Source organism: Myxine glutinosa, chromosome 10 (assembly GCF_964187855.1).
Source record: "Myxine glutinosa chromosome 10, kmMyxGlut1.1, whole genome shotgun sequence".
NCBI classification, from domain to species: Eukaryota; Metazoa; Chordata; class Myxini; order Myxiniformes; family Myxinidae; genus Myxine; species Myxine glutinosa.
Window position 1 is genome coordinate 103191947 of NC_136270.1, and position 20096 is coordinate 103212042.

The 20096-nt window shown below is 41.7% G+C and overlaps 1 protein-coding gene across 2 annotated transcripts in view; it reads right to left on the bottom strand.

The window, feature by feature from the left end:
• LOC137433895 (protein TANC2) overlaps positions 1-20096 on the bottom strand; it is a 471451-nt gene that overhangs the window by 112534 nt on the left and 338821 nt on the right. For both annotated transcript variants that reach the window (XM_068126367.2, XM_078785948.1), the window contains 4 exons: positions 14691-14972; positions 14485-14600; positions 12273-12504; positions 4077-4243 (listed from right to left, as the gene is read on the bottom strand). In XM_068126367.2, coding sequence (XP_067982468.2) covers positions 4077-4243; positions 12273-12504; positions 14485-14600; positions 14691-14972 — 797 coding nt within the window. The remainder of the gene's footprint in view (positions 1-4076; positions 4244-12272; positions 12505-14484; positions 14601-14690; positions 14973-20096) is intronic.

The window sequence follows — 20096 nt, forward strand, 5'->3', positions numbered from 1 at the left end:
TGATTTAGCCATTTCCTCTCTGCTCAACAAAGATACTTGTACAAAGAACCAAGTTCCAACATATTGTTTGTTAATATACTTGATGGTGATGAGTGTTATAAGAAAATTAAATTATTCCCGAAAACAAAACATAAACAATTATTCATTGGTCCACTTAGTGAGTATCATCAAATGCAGTCCCCTTTCCACCACGAGTAGTAGGAAAATGGGGTGTCTTGAACTAACGTAGTGAGTGAGAATGAACATCAGTGAATGTATGTTGAACATCGTGAAATCTTGAGGATAAAATCGAGTTGAAAATCCAGTGAGTCAATAATTATCCTTAATTTTCTCCATTGACTTCAATGTCAAATTATTTTGTGCTTCAGACCCCCCATTTTCCTACTACTACTGTATCATCCTTCTGTAGACAAGGCAAGAAATCAGCATATGACACATGTAAGACATTTCCATCTGTTAAGCGTGTTCTGCAATCTATCAACAAGTCCACAGGCAGTCTCAGACAAGGATATGGAGGAAAGTGAACGATTTGCTGTATTTTTGTATAGCTGCACATGTTCATCAAGCTGAGTCAATGAAGCACGTCAAACACTTTTTGCCGAAAGCCTGAGGACCATCAAAAACGTCCCTCCTAGCCAAGCTGCACTTTGCGAACACATCAAGAGAGCCACCTTCCAAGCAGGCTATATCTGGGGACAACTAGCCTTGTTTCCCGGTCCAGTCCTGCCAAGCCCGGGTGACTGCCGATGGGATTGGACAGGTGACAGATGGACACCAGTGTGGTCCACCCTAACTGTGGCTTCAACGTCATGTCATGAAATAATTCACTGTGGATTTCGGAAAGCCTGCAGGGTTTTGTGCAAGTGCTGTTGGGTGAGACTTCAATGTACATCTCTCTGGCATTGCGCTGGGAACTGTCATCATCAGGAGTAAATTTGTGATGACATGTATGCATTTAGACATTACTTGTGTTATTCAAAGATAAACACTTAGGGAACTAAATTATGAATATCAATAGGTTACCCAAAATGCTTAGTGTCAGTTAGAGCAACAAAATCCTTGACTTTTTTGTATGCAGAGTCAAGGCTCATGGAAGAGCCAGAGCACAGAATGGATCACAATGCAACAGAACATAGGAACAGGAGAAAGAGAACAGGGAAATGTCAACAGCTGGGAGGAGGGACAAAATAGATGGAGATGGACAAACAAGGGAGGTGGGTAACAATGAGGGGTAGGGAGTATGGAAGGACGGATATCTGGAGGTAAAAAAACAAACAAAAAAACAACTTCCACAAGAAGGAGGAGGTGTAATTGGTGTAGAAAATATGGCTCTGCATTGAGGGTCTGAAATGGTTTAAACAGTTGTCTTGAAGACCTGGAGGGAACAATGAAATTTAAGTGAATGTGGAAATTGGTTCCACAGGTGGGGAAATAGAGGAACATATGAGTGGAGGTGAGTAGTGGTTTTGGATTTTGGGAGTTTCACCAGAAGGGAGTCGATGGTGGACCATGCGAGCCCTGAAAAAACCTGGGGGGAGAGGGCACAGGGTGCAAGACCAGAAAGGAGGCGGTAGAAGACAGAGAGACCACCGACTTGACTACAATGGCGATGTGATAGGCCCATAGACTCAGTTTCAGCACAGGGGATTCCAATAATCTTGAAGGCCTTGGTTTTCACAACGTCAAGCTGAGTAATATGTGAAGCAGGGGAGCCAACCCAGAGGGTAGAGCAGTACTCCAAGCAGTACTCCATCAAGCTGCCCGAATGAAGGTCTTGTAGGTGGATAAGAGTTTAGGTGTGCCAAGGTAGGACTTTGCACGATGGAGGATGCTCAGTCAGAGACTTGCAATTCATGTCAACTTTGAAATGTGGTTTGCCCAAAAAAGTTCATGGCTGAAAAACCCACGAGTTAGAGCGACTGAACTTCCTTGGGAGGGTTGCTGAGAAAGTAGATGGGAGGGTTTGCCATATGGTGCTTTTGAGAAGGAGAGAGACAGAGAGAGAGAGAAAGTGAGACTTGTCAGGGTTGAAAGGCATATTCTAAGTGTTTGTCTGGTTTGTGATATTGTGAAGGTCTTAATAGAGGAAAGAGGCTGCTGTCTATCCATCAGAAAGATGAGGGATGACATGGCAGAGGTTGGAGTCATCAGCAAAACAATAAAGAGGATTTTCCAGAGAATTGATGATCTGAGATTAGGTCGTTGGTGGAAAGGAATGATTTTATAGGAAGGATACTGTTAAAGAGATAATGTCTGTTTTATTGGCAGCATGATTGAGAGATTTGTCATGTCAGAGCAGAGGCCTTGTATGTTTGAGGTTGACACATTTGGGCAGGTGAAGAGGAGTTGCTGGTAGGGTGCAGGAATGTGGAAAGGAGCTAGAAGCAGGAGCAGTGCGGGAAGAATATGGCAGGGAGCAGGGCTGGGATGAAGCTGGGAGGGTGTGGGGGCTGGGGCAAAGCTGAGGAGGGGGAGGGGGTGTGGAGCTAAGCAGAAGCTGCAGGGGGAGGGAAGAGGCGAAGAAAGGAGAGGCAGAGGAAGAGAAAGAGGTTATTTGAGAATCAATATTCCTACAGGTAGCACAAGATCTGCCAGCATCCCTCTTCTGGTGAAATTGCCAAAATCAAGACTGTCTGCTCACCTTCACTCCTTCATTCCTCTTTACTCCCACCTCTGGAACAAACTCCCTCGCTCTCTTCTATCCCACTCCTCCCTCGAGGTCTTTAAAACAGCTGTTCACCACCTCTTATGTTCATTGGTCCACTTAGATGTATTTAGTACTTAGATGTATTAGATGATGAGTATCATCAAATGCAGGTTCATTTGACCCCCATCCAAAAATTTGAACTCTTCCACCCCCGTTAATTCACCCCCAGATCCACTTTTTTGAAATACCGACTTCTTTCCTGGAAGTGCTAGCAGTGTCCATGTGTTTTATACCTCTCCCACCCCTCCCCCCCTCGCCTTCCAATGCCTCCTCCTCCCAAGCCCTCTCCCTCCCACAGATCTCCCGATGTCCCTGTTCTCTGCTGTTGTACTTGTGTGCTTCCCTCCCTCTCCCCATCTTGTCTCCCTTTATTGTATGTTTTGTGTGTCCGTTTTTTTTTGTGATTGATGTTAGCTCTTACACGAGCCTCGATCTTGTATACAAAAAACAAACAAACAAAAAAAACCCTTTTCGGTTTATGAAGGATCTGTTGGAGCAGTCTCGATCTGGGGTTGGGGCAGAGCTTGGGGGATGTGTGGCGGGGCCAACACTGGGGAGCGGGGGGAGGGATAGGGTGGAGGCAAAGCTGGGAGGTGCGGGTGGGGGGGGGGGGAGGTGAAGCAGTGAGGGTACAGAATTGTGGGAGGGGGGAGGGGAGGGAGGAGCCAGGAGGGACCAGGATGGCAGGGGAGGCCAGAGGGGAGTGGTGGGTTTGGGGGCGGAATCGAGAGGGGGTGAGAGGTGGGGGGGAAACTGTGAAGGGGAGGAACGGTGGAGAAACCATAAGGAGGAGAATCCGGGGGAGGGTGGATGGGGGGGGGGGGGGGCGAGAGAAATGGAAAGGGGTGGGTGTTTATTGTAAAAGAGAAGTATATTTTACAATATTTTACTATAAAGTAACACACTTTTTTATCTTCTCAAACATACTTTTAAGTCTTACCAAAACATTTTAACAACATTGTTATACCTGTATTTAAATAGGCTGTTCACTAAGACTTCATGTCTCAACATTATTACAAGACAGTGATATTTTTGAAATCATAATAATATTTTTGAGGGGCAAGATCCGAAGTGGGTCTTGTTTTTATGATTTTACATATAATAAAATTATTGTATGCCAAATTTCATGCTTCGATCATTATTTGAACAATTCTGAGCTTATCCGCTGGACTATAAAAGGAAAATTCCATCTTTCTTGGAATTTGATGTTAATTAAAAATTCTGATGAGGTCGATGGCGGTAGGTGATATTGAAAAGTGCACATTCCCGATTACATTATATTTCTTGCTCTGTTTACAATCGAGTGCAAACAACCTGCAAATGAGTGTGCTGCTTGGCATATTCAACCCACGAACGGGGTAATCCAAACCTGTTGTTTTGTGCGCACTGTGAGTAAAAGTTTGATCCAGGTAGGAAGCTTGCTAAGTGCTTTGGTAAGGAAGGATGCGATGGTGTCCCCTCTGTCGGGCTTGTGGAATTCGGCCTCGTTCAGGCCGTCGACAAGCACCAGGAGGTCTTCTTCTGATATTTTATGATCTGAGCAGTAGAGAAGAAGGATTTGGGGGCAGAATGGAGGAGAAGGTGATGCATAGTTGGGAAACAAAATGGAGGGACAGAGGAATGAAGATAAAGATGAGTTAAACAAGGAAAAATGTTTTGAAATTTGATCTAATAGAATGGTGTCTCTCACACGATTCTTAATTAATGTCAATACATTGATGTGTTGACTCTCCAAGCACAACTTTTTGGATAATAGTTAAAAAACATAATCTCATCTGGGTATGCACGCATCCAGCTGCAGCTGCTCCATGTGGAGGCATGTGTCCCTTCTGGCCCACCTTAGCTGACTGTATCGAGGTTGAAGGGCCGAAACGGGATGATGCTGAGGACCTCGACTGAGGACCCGGTCTGTGAGGCACACTTGTGAGCAGGTGTGTTTTGAAATTATATATATATATATATATATATATATATATATATATATATATATATATATATATATATATATATATATATATGTATATATATATATATATATATATATATATATATATATATATATATATATATATATATATATATATATATATATATATATATATATATATATATATATATATATAATATGAATATATATATATAATATAAATATATATATATATATATATATATATATATATATATACATATATATATATACATATATATATACATACACACACACACACACACACACACACACACACACACACACACACACAGTCACGTGAAAAGGTAAGTACACCCCATGTAAAGTTTTGACTTTTTCAACATATTTCTACATACAGCTATTTGATCTTCATTTCAACAATATTGATAGATAACGGTGATATAATATAACAAATATCATGAACATTTACATTTTGTAGTCCATTGTATAATTTAAATAAACATAAATGCAAATTTCGCATGTGGAAAAAGTAAGTACACCCTTGGCTCTAATAGGTGGTATTGCCCCCTTTGGCAGAAACAACCTCAAGTAGGCGTTTCAAATAACTGTTCACCAGTCGCTAACATCGACTGGGAGAAATTTTTGCCCACTCCTCCATGCAGAATTCTTTCAGCTGGCGATGTTTGAGGGGTTTCTTGCATGCACAGCTCGTTTCAAATCCCCCCACAACATCTCGATGGGATTTAGATCCGGGCTTTGACTTGTCCATTCCAGAACCCTCCATTTTTCTTTTCAGCCATTCATTGGTGGATTTACTGGTATGTTTCGGTCATTGTCATGTTGCGAGGTCCACCTTCGGTTGAGCTTCAACTTTCAGACAGATGGCCTCACATTATCCTCAAGCACCCTCTGGTACAATGAAGAATTCATAGTGGATTCTATGATGGTGAGCTGCCCAGGCCCTGATGCAGCAAAGCTGCCCTAAACCATAATATTTCCACCACCATGCTTTACAGTTGGTATCAGGTTCTTGTGGTCAAATGCTGTCTTTGGTTTTCGCCAAACATGTCTTCTGGTACTGTGGCCAAATAGCTCTACCTTTGACTCATCTGTCCAGAGCACATTGTTCCAGAAGTGCTGGTCTTTGCCTAGGTGTTCATTGGCAAACTTTAGTCTTGCCCTGATGTTCTTTCAGGACAGCAAAGGTTTCCTCCTGGCACACCTCCCATGTAGATCAAATTTGTGCAGCCTCTTTCTAATGTTAGACTCGTGCACTTTGACATCAACAGTGGCAAGAGCTACCTGTAGGTCCCGTGATGACATTCTGGGGTTCTTCGAGACTTCTGTAAAGCATCTTGCGGTCTGCTCTCGGGCTGAACTTGCTGGGGCGGCCTGGCCTGAACAAGTTGGCAGTTGTTTGGAATCTTCTCCACTTGTCGATGATCTTCCGGACAGTCGAATGATTGATTTCAAATTGTTTGCAGATCTTTTTAAATCCCTTATCAGACTCGTAGGCATTTATAACCTTCTTTCTGAAGGCCTGAGAGAGATCTTTTGATCTAGGCATGGTGACGCCGCACACTGCAACAACAAAGAGCAATCCAAACGAAATGTCTGAGGTTTAAATAAGACAGGTTCCTCCAAGATCCTCTCTAACGATGTTCTAATCATTTGCACCTGAGCTGGTGCACCTGATTCTAATTTTAGGTATTTGAAGTAGTGATAAGTGTCAGGGTGTACTTACTTTTTCCACATGAGAAATTTTCATTTATGTTTATTTAAATTATACAATGGACTACAAAATGTAAATGTTTCATGATATTTGTTATATTATATCACCTTTATCTGTCAATATTGTTGAAATGAAGATCAAGTAGCTGTATGTTGAAATATGTTGAATAAAGTCAAAACTTTACATGGGGTGTACTTACTTTTTCACGTGACTGTATAAAATACATGTGTGTGTGTATGTACACACACCACATACTGTATGTACGTGCAAATCTGCTATCTGTTCCTTGCGCTATGGAACTCATGAATATATACTATCCCATACCGGCAGGATTGTTAACGTATACTTCCAAAAGTAAGTGAGATTCTCCTACTGATGAGCAATTAGTGTTCATGACGGTTGAGGAAACGATGCAAAGGCGCGACTACGGCAATAGAGGAGCTAAAGCCTTCATTTAGAGAATAGATTGAAAATTTTAATTTATAGACCCACATAATTATCTTTGTACACCAGATTTATTGTATTTCTGCAATACAAAGAGATGATGTGAAACTTAGATGCATTTCTATAATACGATGAAATGAGTTGAAACTTAGATGGATTAGATAATGTCTGAAAGCCGCAGAAATACACAATTCCATGACCATGTAGACACGAATTGTATACCCTCACAACCTTAACTGCTTCAATATCACATGTTTATCTTTTCCCTATTGCCCCATTGCCATGAGGTTATACTCCATCCTCTGTCATCTAGCTCTTCCAAGAGGCTTGGTCTCTGTATGTTAGCACAGTCAAATATGTCTTGCTCAGGGTGGCTTGAATTGAACGTCTCGTAAAAAAAAAAGAGTCCAGATTAGATAAGCAAAGCCACAAATATTCTCAAAGCAATGTATTTTGAAGAAGATTATTCAGAAATGTCCTTTACTGTCCACAAAAGGATAAATATCAGTAAATTGAGTGTTGCGAATTAACATGGCCCGTGTGTGCGGTGAACGATGTCATAACTTTTAATGTGAGCAAAAGACTTCACGGTTTTTCTTTAAAAATGACTGGCTGCACAGAAATTGCTTTTTAAAGAAGGCTCAATTTTCTCTTGGCGAGTCTGGATAGTGATTGAAATAACAGATAAGTCACGTGCCCTTGACACGTCACGCTGTCAAGCACCAACTTTCTATGAAAACTGCATGAGCATGCCCACTGGGAGGCCATAGTTCTAGGTTTAACAGGGACAAAATGTGAAGCAAAGCACAGACAGTTTGCCGAACGAACTGGTATGCGGAAGAATGTGCCCGGGTTCAGAGAGATTCTGCTTACTTAAGATGATTGCTTTCTGTGCATTGTTTTACAATGATATAGTCACATGACTGCACAGAATTCCTTCCACGAGTGTGGAAAGTTCCCAACAATTTGAAGAAAAACAAGACCAAAAGTCTAACAGCGGCGCAGCCGAGCTTGTAAAATATTATAAACCACAAACACATATTATTAGGTTTTTTAACTGTCGCCAATGCTGTTTATAACATTAAACAAAGAAATTTGGAGGAATCCCGACATCCATGAGGTAAGTTTTACTTACAGAACTGAGTGAAGATCTACTGTAATCTATATACCCCACAAGGGTTGAAGGTGTGCTCATTTACCAAGCAGCTAGCTAGCGCTTGCCAAGCCAGCCGTTACTTAACGGTTTTGAATGGAGTGCTTGCTCGAATGCTTTAACCACTTGGCGATCTCTCCACAAGAAACTTGGTAAATGAACACACACCCAATGTTCTTGTGACCCGATCAACGAGAGACTGTAATCTATATACCCCAAAGAGGAATGACCTTTCCTGCCTTCTCGAAGTGAGCGGGTGTTTACGCCGTAATGACATCATATACATAATAACGTAGCATGACGGCCTGACACAAAACTTCCGCGACTTTTAAATATATAAGATATACATTTAACCTCCAGTATGTTTGCAGTCACTACAAAGGGATTAGTGTTACGATTAGATTTACTATAATAATAACGTTATGTTATTATTACGAAAATTATATTATTTTTAAAAAACCGAGGTTGAATTCCTTACTTCCGCTTTTACACCACTTCAATCCATCAACTTTCCATTCACGACATTGGGATCAAAGTGTTATGGTAATATTTACTATAATATTATTATTATTACGAAAACGATACTACTGAAATGATACCACTGTATTAAGAAACCTGGGTTTAATTTGTCCGAAGTGGACGGCGAGTCATAACGCCTAAGGCCTATACGTACCGTATTGTTGGAAGAGACGTAACATCGATGCTTTCGATATTTCAAAGTCATTTTAACAATCGGTTTGTTTGTGTTTCACACTGAATGAAAAACATAAAGGTAGAGCATGGCGATTGTGATATATAACAGGTTCAACGATATGTTCAGCATGAACGACATTGGAATCAAAATGCCGGAGTGTGGAGTCAGCCGTTGTACGTCGTAATGACATCAGCTGTAATCACATCACCCTGTCATGTGACCAGATCCTCAGCTCTGATTGGTATACGTTTGAGGGTACGTACACGTACATACGTACGTACATACATACATACATACATACATACATACATACATACATACATATACATACAGATGGACAAACTGTTCTGGACCGCTCTGCCCGATGGGCTCTGCCGTAAAAATAATGCTTCCATCATGGTGGTTTTCTGGTAAAATTAAGATGTCTTTTGAAGTTTCATCTATCTATAATTCCAGTAATCTCTGTGTGTATGTGTGTATGTCTGTGTGTGTGTCTGTGTGTGTGTCTGTGTGTCTGTGACCGCTGTTTCTCGACAACTACCGGTCCGATATACTTGAAACTTGCCAGGTATATTGCTGGGGACCTGAGGATGTGCCTTTTCAAGGTTTGAAATTAATCGGACAAGTAGTTACCGAGCTATGGCGATTTAGCCATTCGCCGTTCGCTTTGGCTTTGCGAATGGACCAAACCATTTCATGTAAATAGAGGGGGGGGGGGGGGGTTCTACCGTACTCGCAAGCCGTTCGCTTTGGCTTTGCGAATGGACCAAACCATTTCATGTAAATAGAGGGGGGGGGGTTCTGTGGTCGTTACTGCCACGTGGTTTCAAAGTTTTTTTTTGTTGTTGTTGTTTGCACGCATGTTTTTTTGCACCCACGTACGGGCACGCTCTAGTATTCACAATTTGAATTATCGGGGTTATAGAACCACAATGTATTGTACATGCATATAAGCAGTAAGTATGTTTTTGCAGAATGTACGGAAGCCTGGTTATTTTTTGTCAGGAGCGATCGAGGCAGAGGTCTGGCTAATAAAGTGCTCAAAAAAGGGATGAGCAATTTGGATAGTAAATTAAGGGTTTTTTTTCATAATTAGTCGGAGTTGTCAAGGTTGAATTGTGAGTGTATCGTGTTGTGTTATTCCTGATGTCATAATGCAGTAAAATAGTCAATTCCCTGCATGTAAACCATAGACATTGGAAATTGTCATGGTCATTCAAGGTGTTTGTTAGTTGGTTTTCTATGCTCTCTTGCACCGCTGAACTGAATTAACTTAAAACCGCAACTTGTGCTCAGGGTTGTTAGGGTATAAAAGGTACTGTGAGAAGGGATATACGAGGGAGTGGATGAAGGGACCTCGGGAAGTGAGTGATTGGGTTCAGTGGAACTATGTCAAAGTGTAAGGAAAGAAGGCAGTGGGAAAAGGAGAATACGTGGGAGTTGATGAAGGCTTTGAGGGAAAGTGTGAGGGGTATAAGCGAATGGGAGAAGGGGTTGCTAAGTAGGGTAGACTAAAGGGAGTAAGTTTGTAGACTTTAGCTGCAATGGGCTGTCTGGAGTATACATAATATATACATACACGTATAGTCATGTCCAAAAATATTGGCACCCTTGAACTCTTTTCAAATAACTCACAATTTTCTATAAAAACAACAACAACAACAGGCATTTTAAGGCCATTTTCCCTGCAAGAGCGGGGGTTAGCCTTGCGGTCCCCATGGCAATCTTCTCCATTTTGCCCTATTTTCTGCATCTCGCCTTGTTAACCCCCTTTACCCCATTTCTTCTTCGACCATCTTTAGCCAAGTCTTTCTCGGTCTTCCCCGTCCTCTACTTCCTTCTACATTCATTTCCATCACTCTTCTCAACCAGTCACATTCATCCTTCCTCAACACATGACCAAACCATCTCAAACTGTTTCTCTTCACAGCATCCATCACAGGCTCTATTCCCAACATCTTTCGCAATTCATCATTTGTCTTCCTCTCTCTCAAAAATACTCCACACATCCACCCAACCATTCGCATTTCCACCCTTTCCAGCCTTCATTGCTGCTCCACGTTCATTACCCATGTCTTGCTCCAATAAATCATAACACTTCTCACACATGCAGCATACACCTTTCCCTTCAGCTTCAACGACACTTCCCTCCTCGTCAGCACGCCACTCAGCTCCCGAAACTTCTTCCATGCACATCTCACTCTAGCAACCGTTGCCGAGTCTGATCCACCTTCTCCATTCAGCATCTATCCTAGGTAACAAAATGTTTTCACACCTTCCAGCTTCACACCGTTTCCAAGATCCAACTCAACATTTCCTCCATCTGCAGCTCGCTCTGTGCGCACCTTACACTTGAATGTAGCTGCTACACTGGTTAATGACTCTCTCAAACCACGACATTTTTGATGAACCCACTCAGCACACATTGTACATTGAATTGAATTCACTCCGACACCCTTCTGCACACAGCACACGGCCACTTCCCAGTTCTTTCCACCTCACCACATGCTTTACCACTTGCCACATCACCTTCGTTTTTCTGATATTCACCTTCAGACCTTTTGTCTCCATACATTCCTTCGATTTGTTCATCTTCTCCTTCAGTCCATCCATACTTTCTGCAATCAACACCAGATTATCTGCATACAACAACTCCCACGGTAAACCGTCCTTTACGTTCTGAGCCAGCGCCTCCATCACAGCTACAAATAGTAGTGGACTTAGTACCGACCCCTGATGCACTCCCACCTTCACCTCAAACTCACCACTGTTCCCGTCCTTCGTCCTTACAGCTATGCGCGCTCTTTTGTACATTGCCATCACTACTCTGATCAACCATTCCTCCACTCCTAACTTCCTCAATGCCCATGTCACTACTTCACATGGAACCCTATCGAATGCTTTCTCCAGATCAATAAACCCAAGAAACAATTTCTTCCTCTTCTCCATGTACTTCTCCTGCAACTGCCTTACAATAAAAAGCGCGTCTGTCGTTCCTCTTCCTGGCATAAATCCAAACTGCATTTCGTCAATCTTCACTTTCTTCCTTATCCTCCTCTCCATCACCCTTTCCAATACCTTCATTCCATGCTCCAATAACTTTATCGCTCGATACGAGCCACAGTCCAGAGGGTCACCTTCCACCTTGTATAGAGGGACGAGGGTACTCAGTTCCCAATCCACTGGAATGCGGACTTCTTTCACCACCAGATTGCAGATCTCTGTCATTCTCTTCACACCCCAATTTCCCGCTGCCTTCAACATATCTCCCACAACTCCCGTCGGCCTCCCGCTTTTCTACTCTTCATTGCTTTTATCGCTTCCTCAACTTCCTTCTCGGTTATCTTCTCTGCCGGTCCTAAAACTGGGTTACTCTCTATGTTGCCATCCCATTCATTCTCTGCATTCAACAGTATTTCCATATATCTCTTCCATCTTCCTTTAATTCCATCTGGGTCCACAAAGATTTGTCGCACTTCATCCTTCAAGCAACTCACCCCCATCACATCACACCTCTCTTTCGCTATCTGCTTTGCAATCCTGAATACCACTCTCTGACCCTCTCTGAGGGCTCAGTGCAGACATGCAGTTTATATCATAATGGAAGGTCACCTCTGCGAAGGGCAGAAAGAGGTTCAAGAACACCGCGGCGGAGTGCAGCAGCCGGGTCCTGCAAACAAGCACGCAGAGCCAGGGAACTCTGCAGGTGGGGTTCTGTGAGAAGCATACGGCGATAGGCCGCAAGCTGAGGTGCACGGCTCAACTGTGCTGCCAGGCTGTGCACAAACTCTGGCACAAGACAAGTGCACGCATTGTCTGCCTGGCAAAAATGGAAGGCCACAACCTAATGGGAAGCAGAGGGGTGGGGGAGAGGAAAGAAGCAGTGTATTCCAAACATACTATGGGGTAGTTAACATCTCCAAGTAAGTTCAAACAGTGTGACCAGACAGCTTCATGCCTCATCCATCAGAAAACACACTCAATGATGCATTGATCAGCCTGACAAGCCACCAGGATGAAAGTTTTTGTCAGATCATATTTCTTCAAATATCTAACCTAAATGGTACATCACAGAGGTGGACACACAACCAGGGTAGATGTGGGGATGTGGTAAATCCTTGCACTAGTCATAAAGGTTTCTGCTATTCCTTTTGTTATGTTGAATTCTGATCCGTTATGTGTTCTCGTTCTTCCAAGAGCGTTGAGTGTGTATCCAAAAAAAAAGGAATTCCAAGGAGAATTCCACATTTCGCCTTGTACAGCTTTATGGCCTGTACCCATTAGGCGATAGCATTGCTTACAGGTGACAATTCTAATTCATTTTTACTTAATATTATCACTTATAGCCAAATTTTAATAAATGCATCCTCAATGGCTCAATCGATTTTGATCATATATTTTAAATCAAAATAATTGCTCAATTTCACTGCTCATTATTTAACCAGACTGGGCGGCCTAATGGAATTAGAGCATCTGCTGTGAGTCTGGGAAGTTGGAGGTTTGAACCCCAGCTGAGACATACCAAGGAAGTCATACCAATCACCATTGTGTGTGCTGCCTCCTTGCTTGATGACACTTGGCATTTAAAAAGAATAGAGCATGGCCAAACAACGATTGTGCAGGTTTTGATGGGCCTAATCGCCTCTTCTTGCAATGAAGTTCCTTCTTTCGTTGTAAAGGTGAACTCGTATTATTATTAGCACGTCCCCTGTGTGTGTGTGTGTGTGCGTGCGTGTCTTTCCGGGTCATTACTTTTTTTTTACCATTTGAGCTATTGTCATCAAATTTTCACCAAATATTTATTGTCAATACGAAGAATGCAAATTAATAATTTTGTCAAAAGGTCAACGGTCAGCATCCCATAAAATCATCAATTTTCATCCAATTGACTGACCTGAAATTTAAATTTACCATTTGAGTTTGTCATAAAATTTTCAACAGACCTTTATTATGATAATATGGAGAAGACAAATTAATAAATTTATCAAAAGGTCAACGGTCAGCGTCACATAACTCATCAATTTTCTTCCAATTGACCTGAAATTTCAATTTTCCATTTGAGTTTTGTTGTCAAATTTTCAACAAAGCTTTATTATGATAACATGGAGAAGCCAAATTAATAATTTGGTCAAAAGGTCAAAGGTCCGCATCACATATAATCGTCAATTTTCATCTGACTGACTTGAAATTTTAAGAATTTGCATATTGTGTCAGCAAATTGGTTCACCAATCAAAAGCTACAAGCCGATTATTTTTAATGATCAAAAGGTCAGAGGTCAAGGTTACTTAAAATCAACAATTTTAACCCGATTGACCAGAAAGGTAAAGACTTTGCATATTGTGTCACTGAATTGGTTCACCAATCAAAAGCTTTAAGCCAATTGTTTTTATAGATCAAAAGGTCAAAGGTCAAGGTTGCATAAAATCATCAATTTTCATTTTGTAATAAAAAAAACAACAGTTTTCGTAGTTTTGAGCATATGGAAGAAGAAGAAGAAGAAGAGGGAGAGAAGAAGAAGACAACGTGTGAATACAAACGGATGCGGATGGGCCTTGCATTTTCAGATGCTTTCTAGTTTAACTTGAAATCTGTTTATTAAAACAGGATTGCGCCAAAGAGGGCTTGTTTAAAATGAGATTCATTTTAATGAGTACTTCTTATAATGGGGCTTTGCTGTGGATATTCAAATTGACATGACAAGCTGCATTGCCCTTTCACGATACAATGCTATTGCAGGTAAGCAACCCTATTATTGGCACAACTTGTAGGTTGAAAGGTAGCATAAGTGTGAGCCTTGAATGCAGGTACGCCTCCATACGGTACCTTTGCAGCAAGGCGTTTGACAGCATCCTCCGGACGCTGGTGGATGTCGGGTGTTGTAGGTCCACTTCCTCGTGCCTTGAAGGACACAGGATTAGCTTGTGCCAGCAACGGTGACCCTGAGGAGGCAAATGAATGATGTGCAATCAGCAGTCCTTCCTCATATGCTCTAAATGCTAATAACTGCAGCCTGAGTAAAGGTTTCTTACCACATTGAACTGACAGCGGGCTTCCAGGCAAGCCTTGGCGCAGGAATGCTGAGTGGCAGCTGAGTGAAACAAGACGGGCCACGAGTGTCGTTTTTCCAGTGCCGACAGAACCCGTCACAACCAGACCCCGAGCTTCTGCTGGAGGCAGTGCTGTAATCAACGCTTCAGCCTGGGCGAAGAGCCAGTCACGGCCAACATAGGGGCTACTTGGGTTCAGGCCCGGCACTTCAAAAATCAGCGGTTTGAGAGTGACGTCAGGAGGCTTGTAGGGAGCGAAACGCACTGTGGGCAGGGGTGGGAGAAGTATAAAACACATGGACACTGCAAGGACTTCCAGGACAGAAGTCGGTATTTCAAAAAAGTGGATCTGGGGTGAAATTAGCGGGGGTAGAAAAGATCAAGGTTTTGGATGGGGGAAGACAGGAGATGGTGGTGAACAGCTGTTTTAAAGACCTGGAGGGAGGAGTGGGATTTGTAGAATGTGCAGTTAAATTAAAAAATTAAAACATTCGAATTTGATTATTTATGGGAACTTGCTGGGGTTAAATTCTGTGATCACATGGGTCAATAAAACTTGTAAATGTTGCTGCAGTTTTGTATTAGATATTCACCCTAGCTGATAAGCTATTCATTATGTTGTCTTGTTATTTTTGCCTCTTCATATACATTGCTACATAATCAGAATAAAGAACTAGTCTTGCTCATGAGGGCTACTGTTGATCTGTGTTGACGGATAGGCAGGACGATGGATTCAATCAACAGAACATTGATTCAGGGATGCTAAACCACCTTGGGAAGCAAAGAGCTGATATTTCTCGCATTAACCCCATGTCGGCGTGAAAGAGAGGAACGGAGTAGGGGGCGAGAGTTGATATAGAGTTGGAGTAGGTCAAACGTGCATGTGTGAGAGCGGAATCAGTGGTCGGAGAGCACATGGGGGTGAGAATGACGGATTTTGACAGGTGGGTCAGCATTCCATGGTTAAAAGTCAAGGGGACCGGGACTGGGAGAAAAATGAAAATAATACGGAAACAAGCGAGAAGTGAAAGGACATGAAATAAATAAACTAAAGCAACTTTTAAAGTCATTCAAATAAAAAAATTAAAGAAATAAATAAAAATATAAAAGAAGGTTATCAAATAATAAATAATAAAATAAGCAGGAAACATTAAAAGGATAGAGGAAAGTAGGAGACATAAAGGAGAAGAGAGATAAACCGGAAAAAGAGAGAAATGAGGAGAGTAAAAAAAGAGATAGTGAGAGAGTGAGAGAGCAGAGTAAAAAGAGAAGAGGATGAGATAGCTAAATAGATAAAACGAAATAAGGTAAAATAAAAGTTGTAAAAATATATAAAGTTGTAAGAGATGGTAGATGTAAGTGAATGAAAAGCGCTTGTTGATCCCGTAGGGAGCTGATGTGCCGTTCCTGTAGATAAGGCCTCTTTGTGGTTGGGATACGATGTGGTGCTCAAATGGAGAAAGATACCGGAGACCAACATATGGCTGAACGAATGTCTAGTGTTGAGCAACCTGTTTGGAGAAGTCTGTATTTTTGGTTCGTACATCAAGCGTTTGTGCGATTGAACGTTTGAAAGTTCCTGGTGGGAGGTTAGAGGGTAATGGAACTTTTTAACAAGGAAACTTCTCAAATTTCTGTTCCACTTGTAAGAGATGAAAGACAGTTGTTGGAAAATTGAGGCAGTTACAGGATCGATTGAGGTTTTTGAGATTGAGATTTGATTCAGAATTTCAGGATCATTTGTAAAAGCTTGAAATTCTTCTGAATGATGTTCTCGACTCGAAGGTTGATGGAGTGAAAGACCAATGTGAAAGAGTGATCCTTTCTTGGTTTTTATTTTATTTTCTCAGAACGTTGTAAGGCCGTGTTGTCCGATATCCACCCGAAATTACCTCTCACCTACTATCCCATCTCAACTCATTCCCACCCCATATCTCATGCCCCTACCCTTTCTCTCTCTTTTGCTCCAACGAAGGGTTAATGCCCGAAACCTCAAGTTATATTTTACTTTTCAGGGTGGTTAGCATACCCCAATTAATGTTCTGTTAACTTCATCTATTTATTGCAGAAAGTATGAAGGAAAAAAATTGGTGATAACATGAATGACCATCCATCACTGGCAGGAATACCCATAATACATCATCAAATTTCCTAAAAATCCAAAGTGCAAAATGATAAGCATGTGCATATCGTGATCTTGAGAAATTTAATTATGTGGGGTAAAAAAGTACACAAAGCTCTGGCCCAAAGGGAAGGGGGGCATTGAATCTCATATCCCCATCCCACATGAGCAAATGCAGCCACCTTATTGCAACCTGGACATAAGAATACCTTTGAAGCCAGGTTGCCCAATGTTGCTTAGATTTTTGTCTCTGGATTGGCTCGGTCCTTTATTCTGTGCATATGTCTGTGACAAGGTAGATCAGAGGTGATTAAAAGATTATGATAGCAAGGGATAGTCCACTAGGCACCTTGAGATTGAATCTGAATGAGTGGGTCATTTGGGCTAATCAGGGCCATTGCGCATCCTTTAAAAACATCGTCAATTTAACTTCCTGGACCATGCCGCACACATGACCAACTTTTAAGGCCATTATTTAACATAATTCAAGAGCTGTAAGGCTTTTTAGATTATTTATCTCATGCTTAGCAAAGCAAAATATCCCTCAAACTACCTTTCGGTATATTGGTGTTGAAATGCTTGATCACTGATTTACGAAACCTCAACTGTGCAACTGATACCAAACTATATATGGCATTTGAAAAGTTGATGTTTGGTATATTCTTCAGTGCAAAGGTTACAGGTGTTAAAACCATCCGAGGCATGAGTTTCTGGCCATGTTTCTCTGACAAGAGCAATAAAACTGGTCAAGCGGTTGAACCATTCTTGTTTCCTGGTGCTTTTTGTTGGAGTCATGTACAAAATGTACTTGTAAATGCAGATAAAGAAGGCCTAAAAACCATGAGAGCAGAAACCCCACAGTCTTCTAAAAAAACAAGTACAAAAAGTTTTAATTAAAACAAAAGCCGCGTCGATGTTACACAATGCCTCGATGCAGCTGTGCCTATAACGTCGATGTTATAGGCACAGGACATTCCTATTGATTCGATTACTTGATGTTATTTTTGTGCAAAGTGAAAATATATCTCGGCAATTTCCCGTGTGTGGCGACGAATTTTTAATATATCTCGGCATTTTCCCGTCTGTTATTTCAGGCGTGTATGACTGACCATGCCGCAATAAATAAAAAAAAATCTCGGCAATTTCCCGTGTGTGGCGACACGTGAACGAAGCTATGCTCCTCTCTCCACATTATTGTGACGATGTATAAATTAAATATTTCATCGTGACGATTGTCATCAAATGGACGAATTTTTAATATATCTCGGCATTTTCCCGTCTGTTATTTCGGGCGGTGTATGACTGACCATGCCGCAATTTAAACAAAATATATATATCTCGGCATTTTCCCGTCTCTTATTTCGGGCGCTGTATGACTGACCATGCCGCGATTTAAAAAAAATAAATCTCAATGGACTTGAAGTTACAGGCCTTTGAGAATTCATTTCGTTCTATAAAGGGCAACTTTCATCGGATTTTCTTCCCGTTTTTTTTCAACTGAGTCTAAAACGATGTTAGCGACTGTGAAAAATGAAATGATATATCGAATTTGATTTGAAAGAAAACTGTGTGAGAGAGCAAGACACCACGGGCCTACAAAACAGGCCTCAAAGCTATGCGAGTTAATAAAATGGTGGATATTTGTTTATATGAAGCCTCTCCCACAATGGGTGGAGCTATGGTTCCCAGAATGGGTGGAGCTTTGAGGTTTTGTCTTCTCTGCAAGAACAACAAGAAGAAGAAGAAGAAGAAGAACAAGAACAACAGCAGAGGGCACTCTATGACCAGCGTCTGCGACGCGGCTAAAAAAAAGAAGTTTATAACCTTTCTTTGATGGAAAATGGGAATTTCAAAAGCAAGCGAGTTACATCTTTCTTTTTTCTTCTCATTCCAGCACCCTCACACACCAATCTGTTTTCGCAATCACACACCTAGCTTGTTGATTGACCCCACAACTGCCTCCAATGAGCAACACATACAGTGGGAGGGTAAGGGCTGTGAATACCATCCAAAGCCATTCATTATATTTATCAGTTAAACAGCAAACATTTGTTCGAACTTTAAAAAGTATATGGAGGTATTCTTCACAAGGTACTGATAATTATGTGGATATTGGTATGTGTGTATATACAGTGCATTCAGAAAGTATTCAGACCCCTTCACTTTTTTCACATTTTGTTATGTTGCAGCCTTATGCTGAAATCGTTAAAATTCATTTTTTCCCTCATCAATCTACACTCAATACCCCATAATGACAAAGAGAAAACAGGATTTTAGAAAGTTTTGCAAATTTATTAAAAATAAAAAACTGAAATATCACATTTACATAAGTATTCAGACCCTTTGCTATGACACTTGAAATTTAGCTCAGGTGCCTCCCATTTCACTTGATCATCTTTGAGATGTTTCTACACATTGATTGGAGTCCACCTGTGGTAAATTCAGTTGATTGGACATGATTTGGAAAGGCACACACCTGTCTGTATAACGTCTCACAGCTGACAATGCATATCAGAGCAAAAACCAAGCCATGAGGTCGAAGGAACTGCCTGCAGAGCTCAGAGACAGGATTGTGTCGAGGCACAGATCTGGGGAAGCCTACAAAAAAAATTCTGCTGAATTGAAGGTTCCCAAGAAAACAGTGGCCTCCATAATTCTTAAATGGAAGAAGTTTGGAACAACCAGGACTCTTCCTAGAGCTGGCCGCCTGGCCAATCTGAGCAATCGGGGGAGAAGGGCCTTGGTAAGAGAGGTGACCAAGAACCCGATGGTCACTCTGGCTGAGCTCCAGAGATCCTGTGTGGAGATGGGAGAAACTTCCAGAAGGACAATCATCACTGCAACACTCCACCGATCTGGGCTTTATGGCAGAGTGGCCAGGCGGAAGCCTCTCCTCAGTGAGACACGTGAAAGCCCGCTTGGAGTTTGCAAAAAAGCACCAAAAGGATTCTCAGACTGTGAGAAACAAGATTCTGTGGGCTGATGAAACCAAGATTGAACTGTTTGGCTGTTTCTTAAATTGTTAGATGAGTTCATCTTCAATGCACTTTCACACTTCACACTCACACATACATACACTCACATCCAGGGTCTGCCTTGCAGGCACATAAGACATCGGCCATTATAAAGCTCGCAGTGTTAGTGTGAGATATCTCTGAGGATATCCCGGAGACTCAATAGCTCAGTGGGCTGTCACCGCGCAAGTGATGAGTTCCTGGGTTCGAGTCCCGGGTTGTCAGAATTTTTTCACACAAGCCCCACGCAGG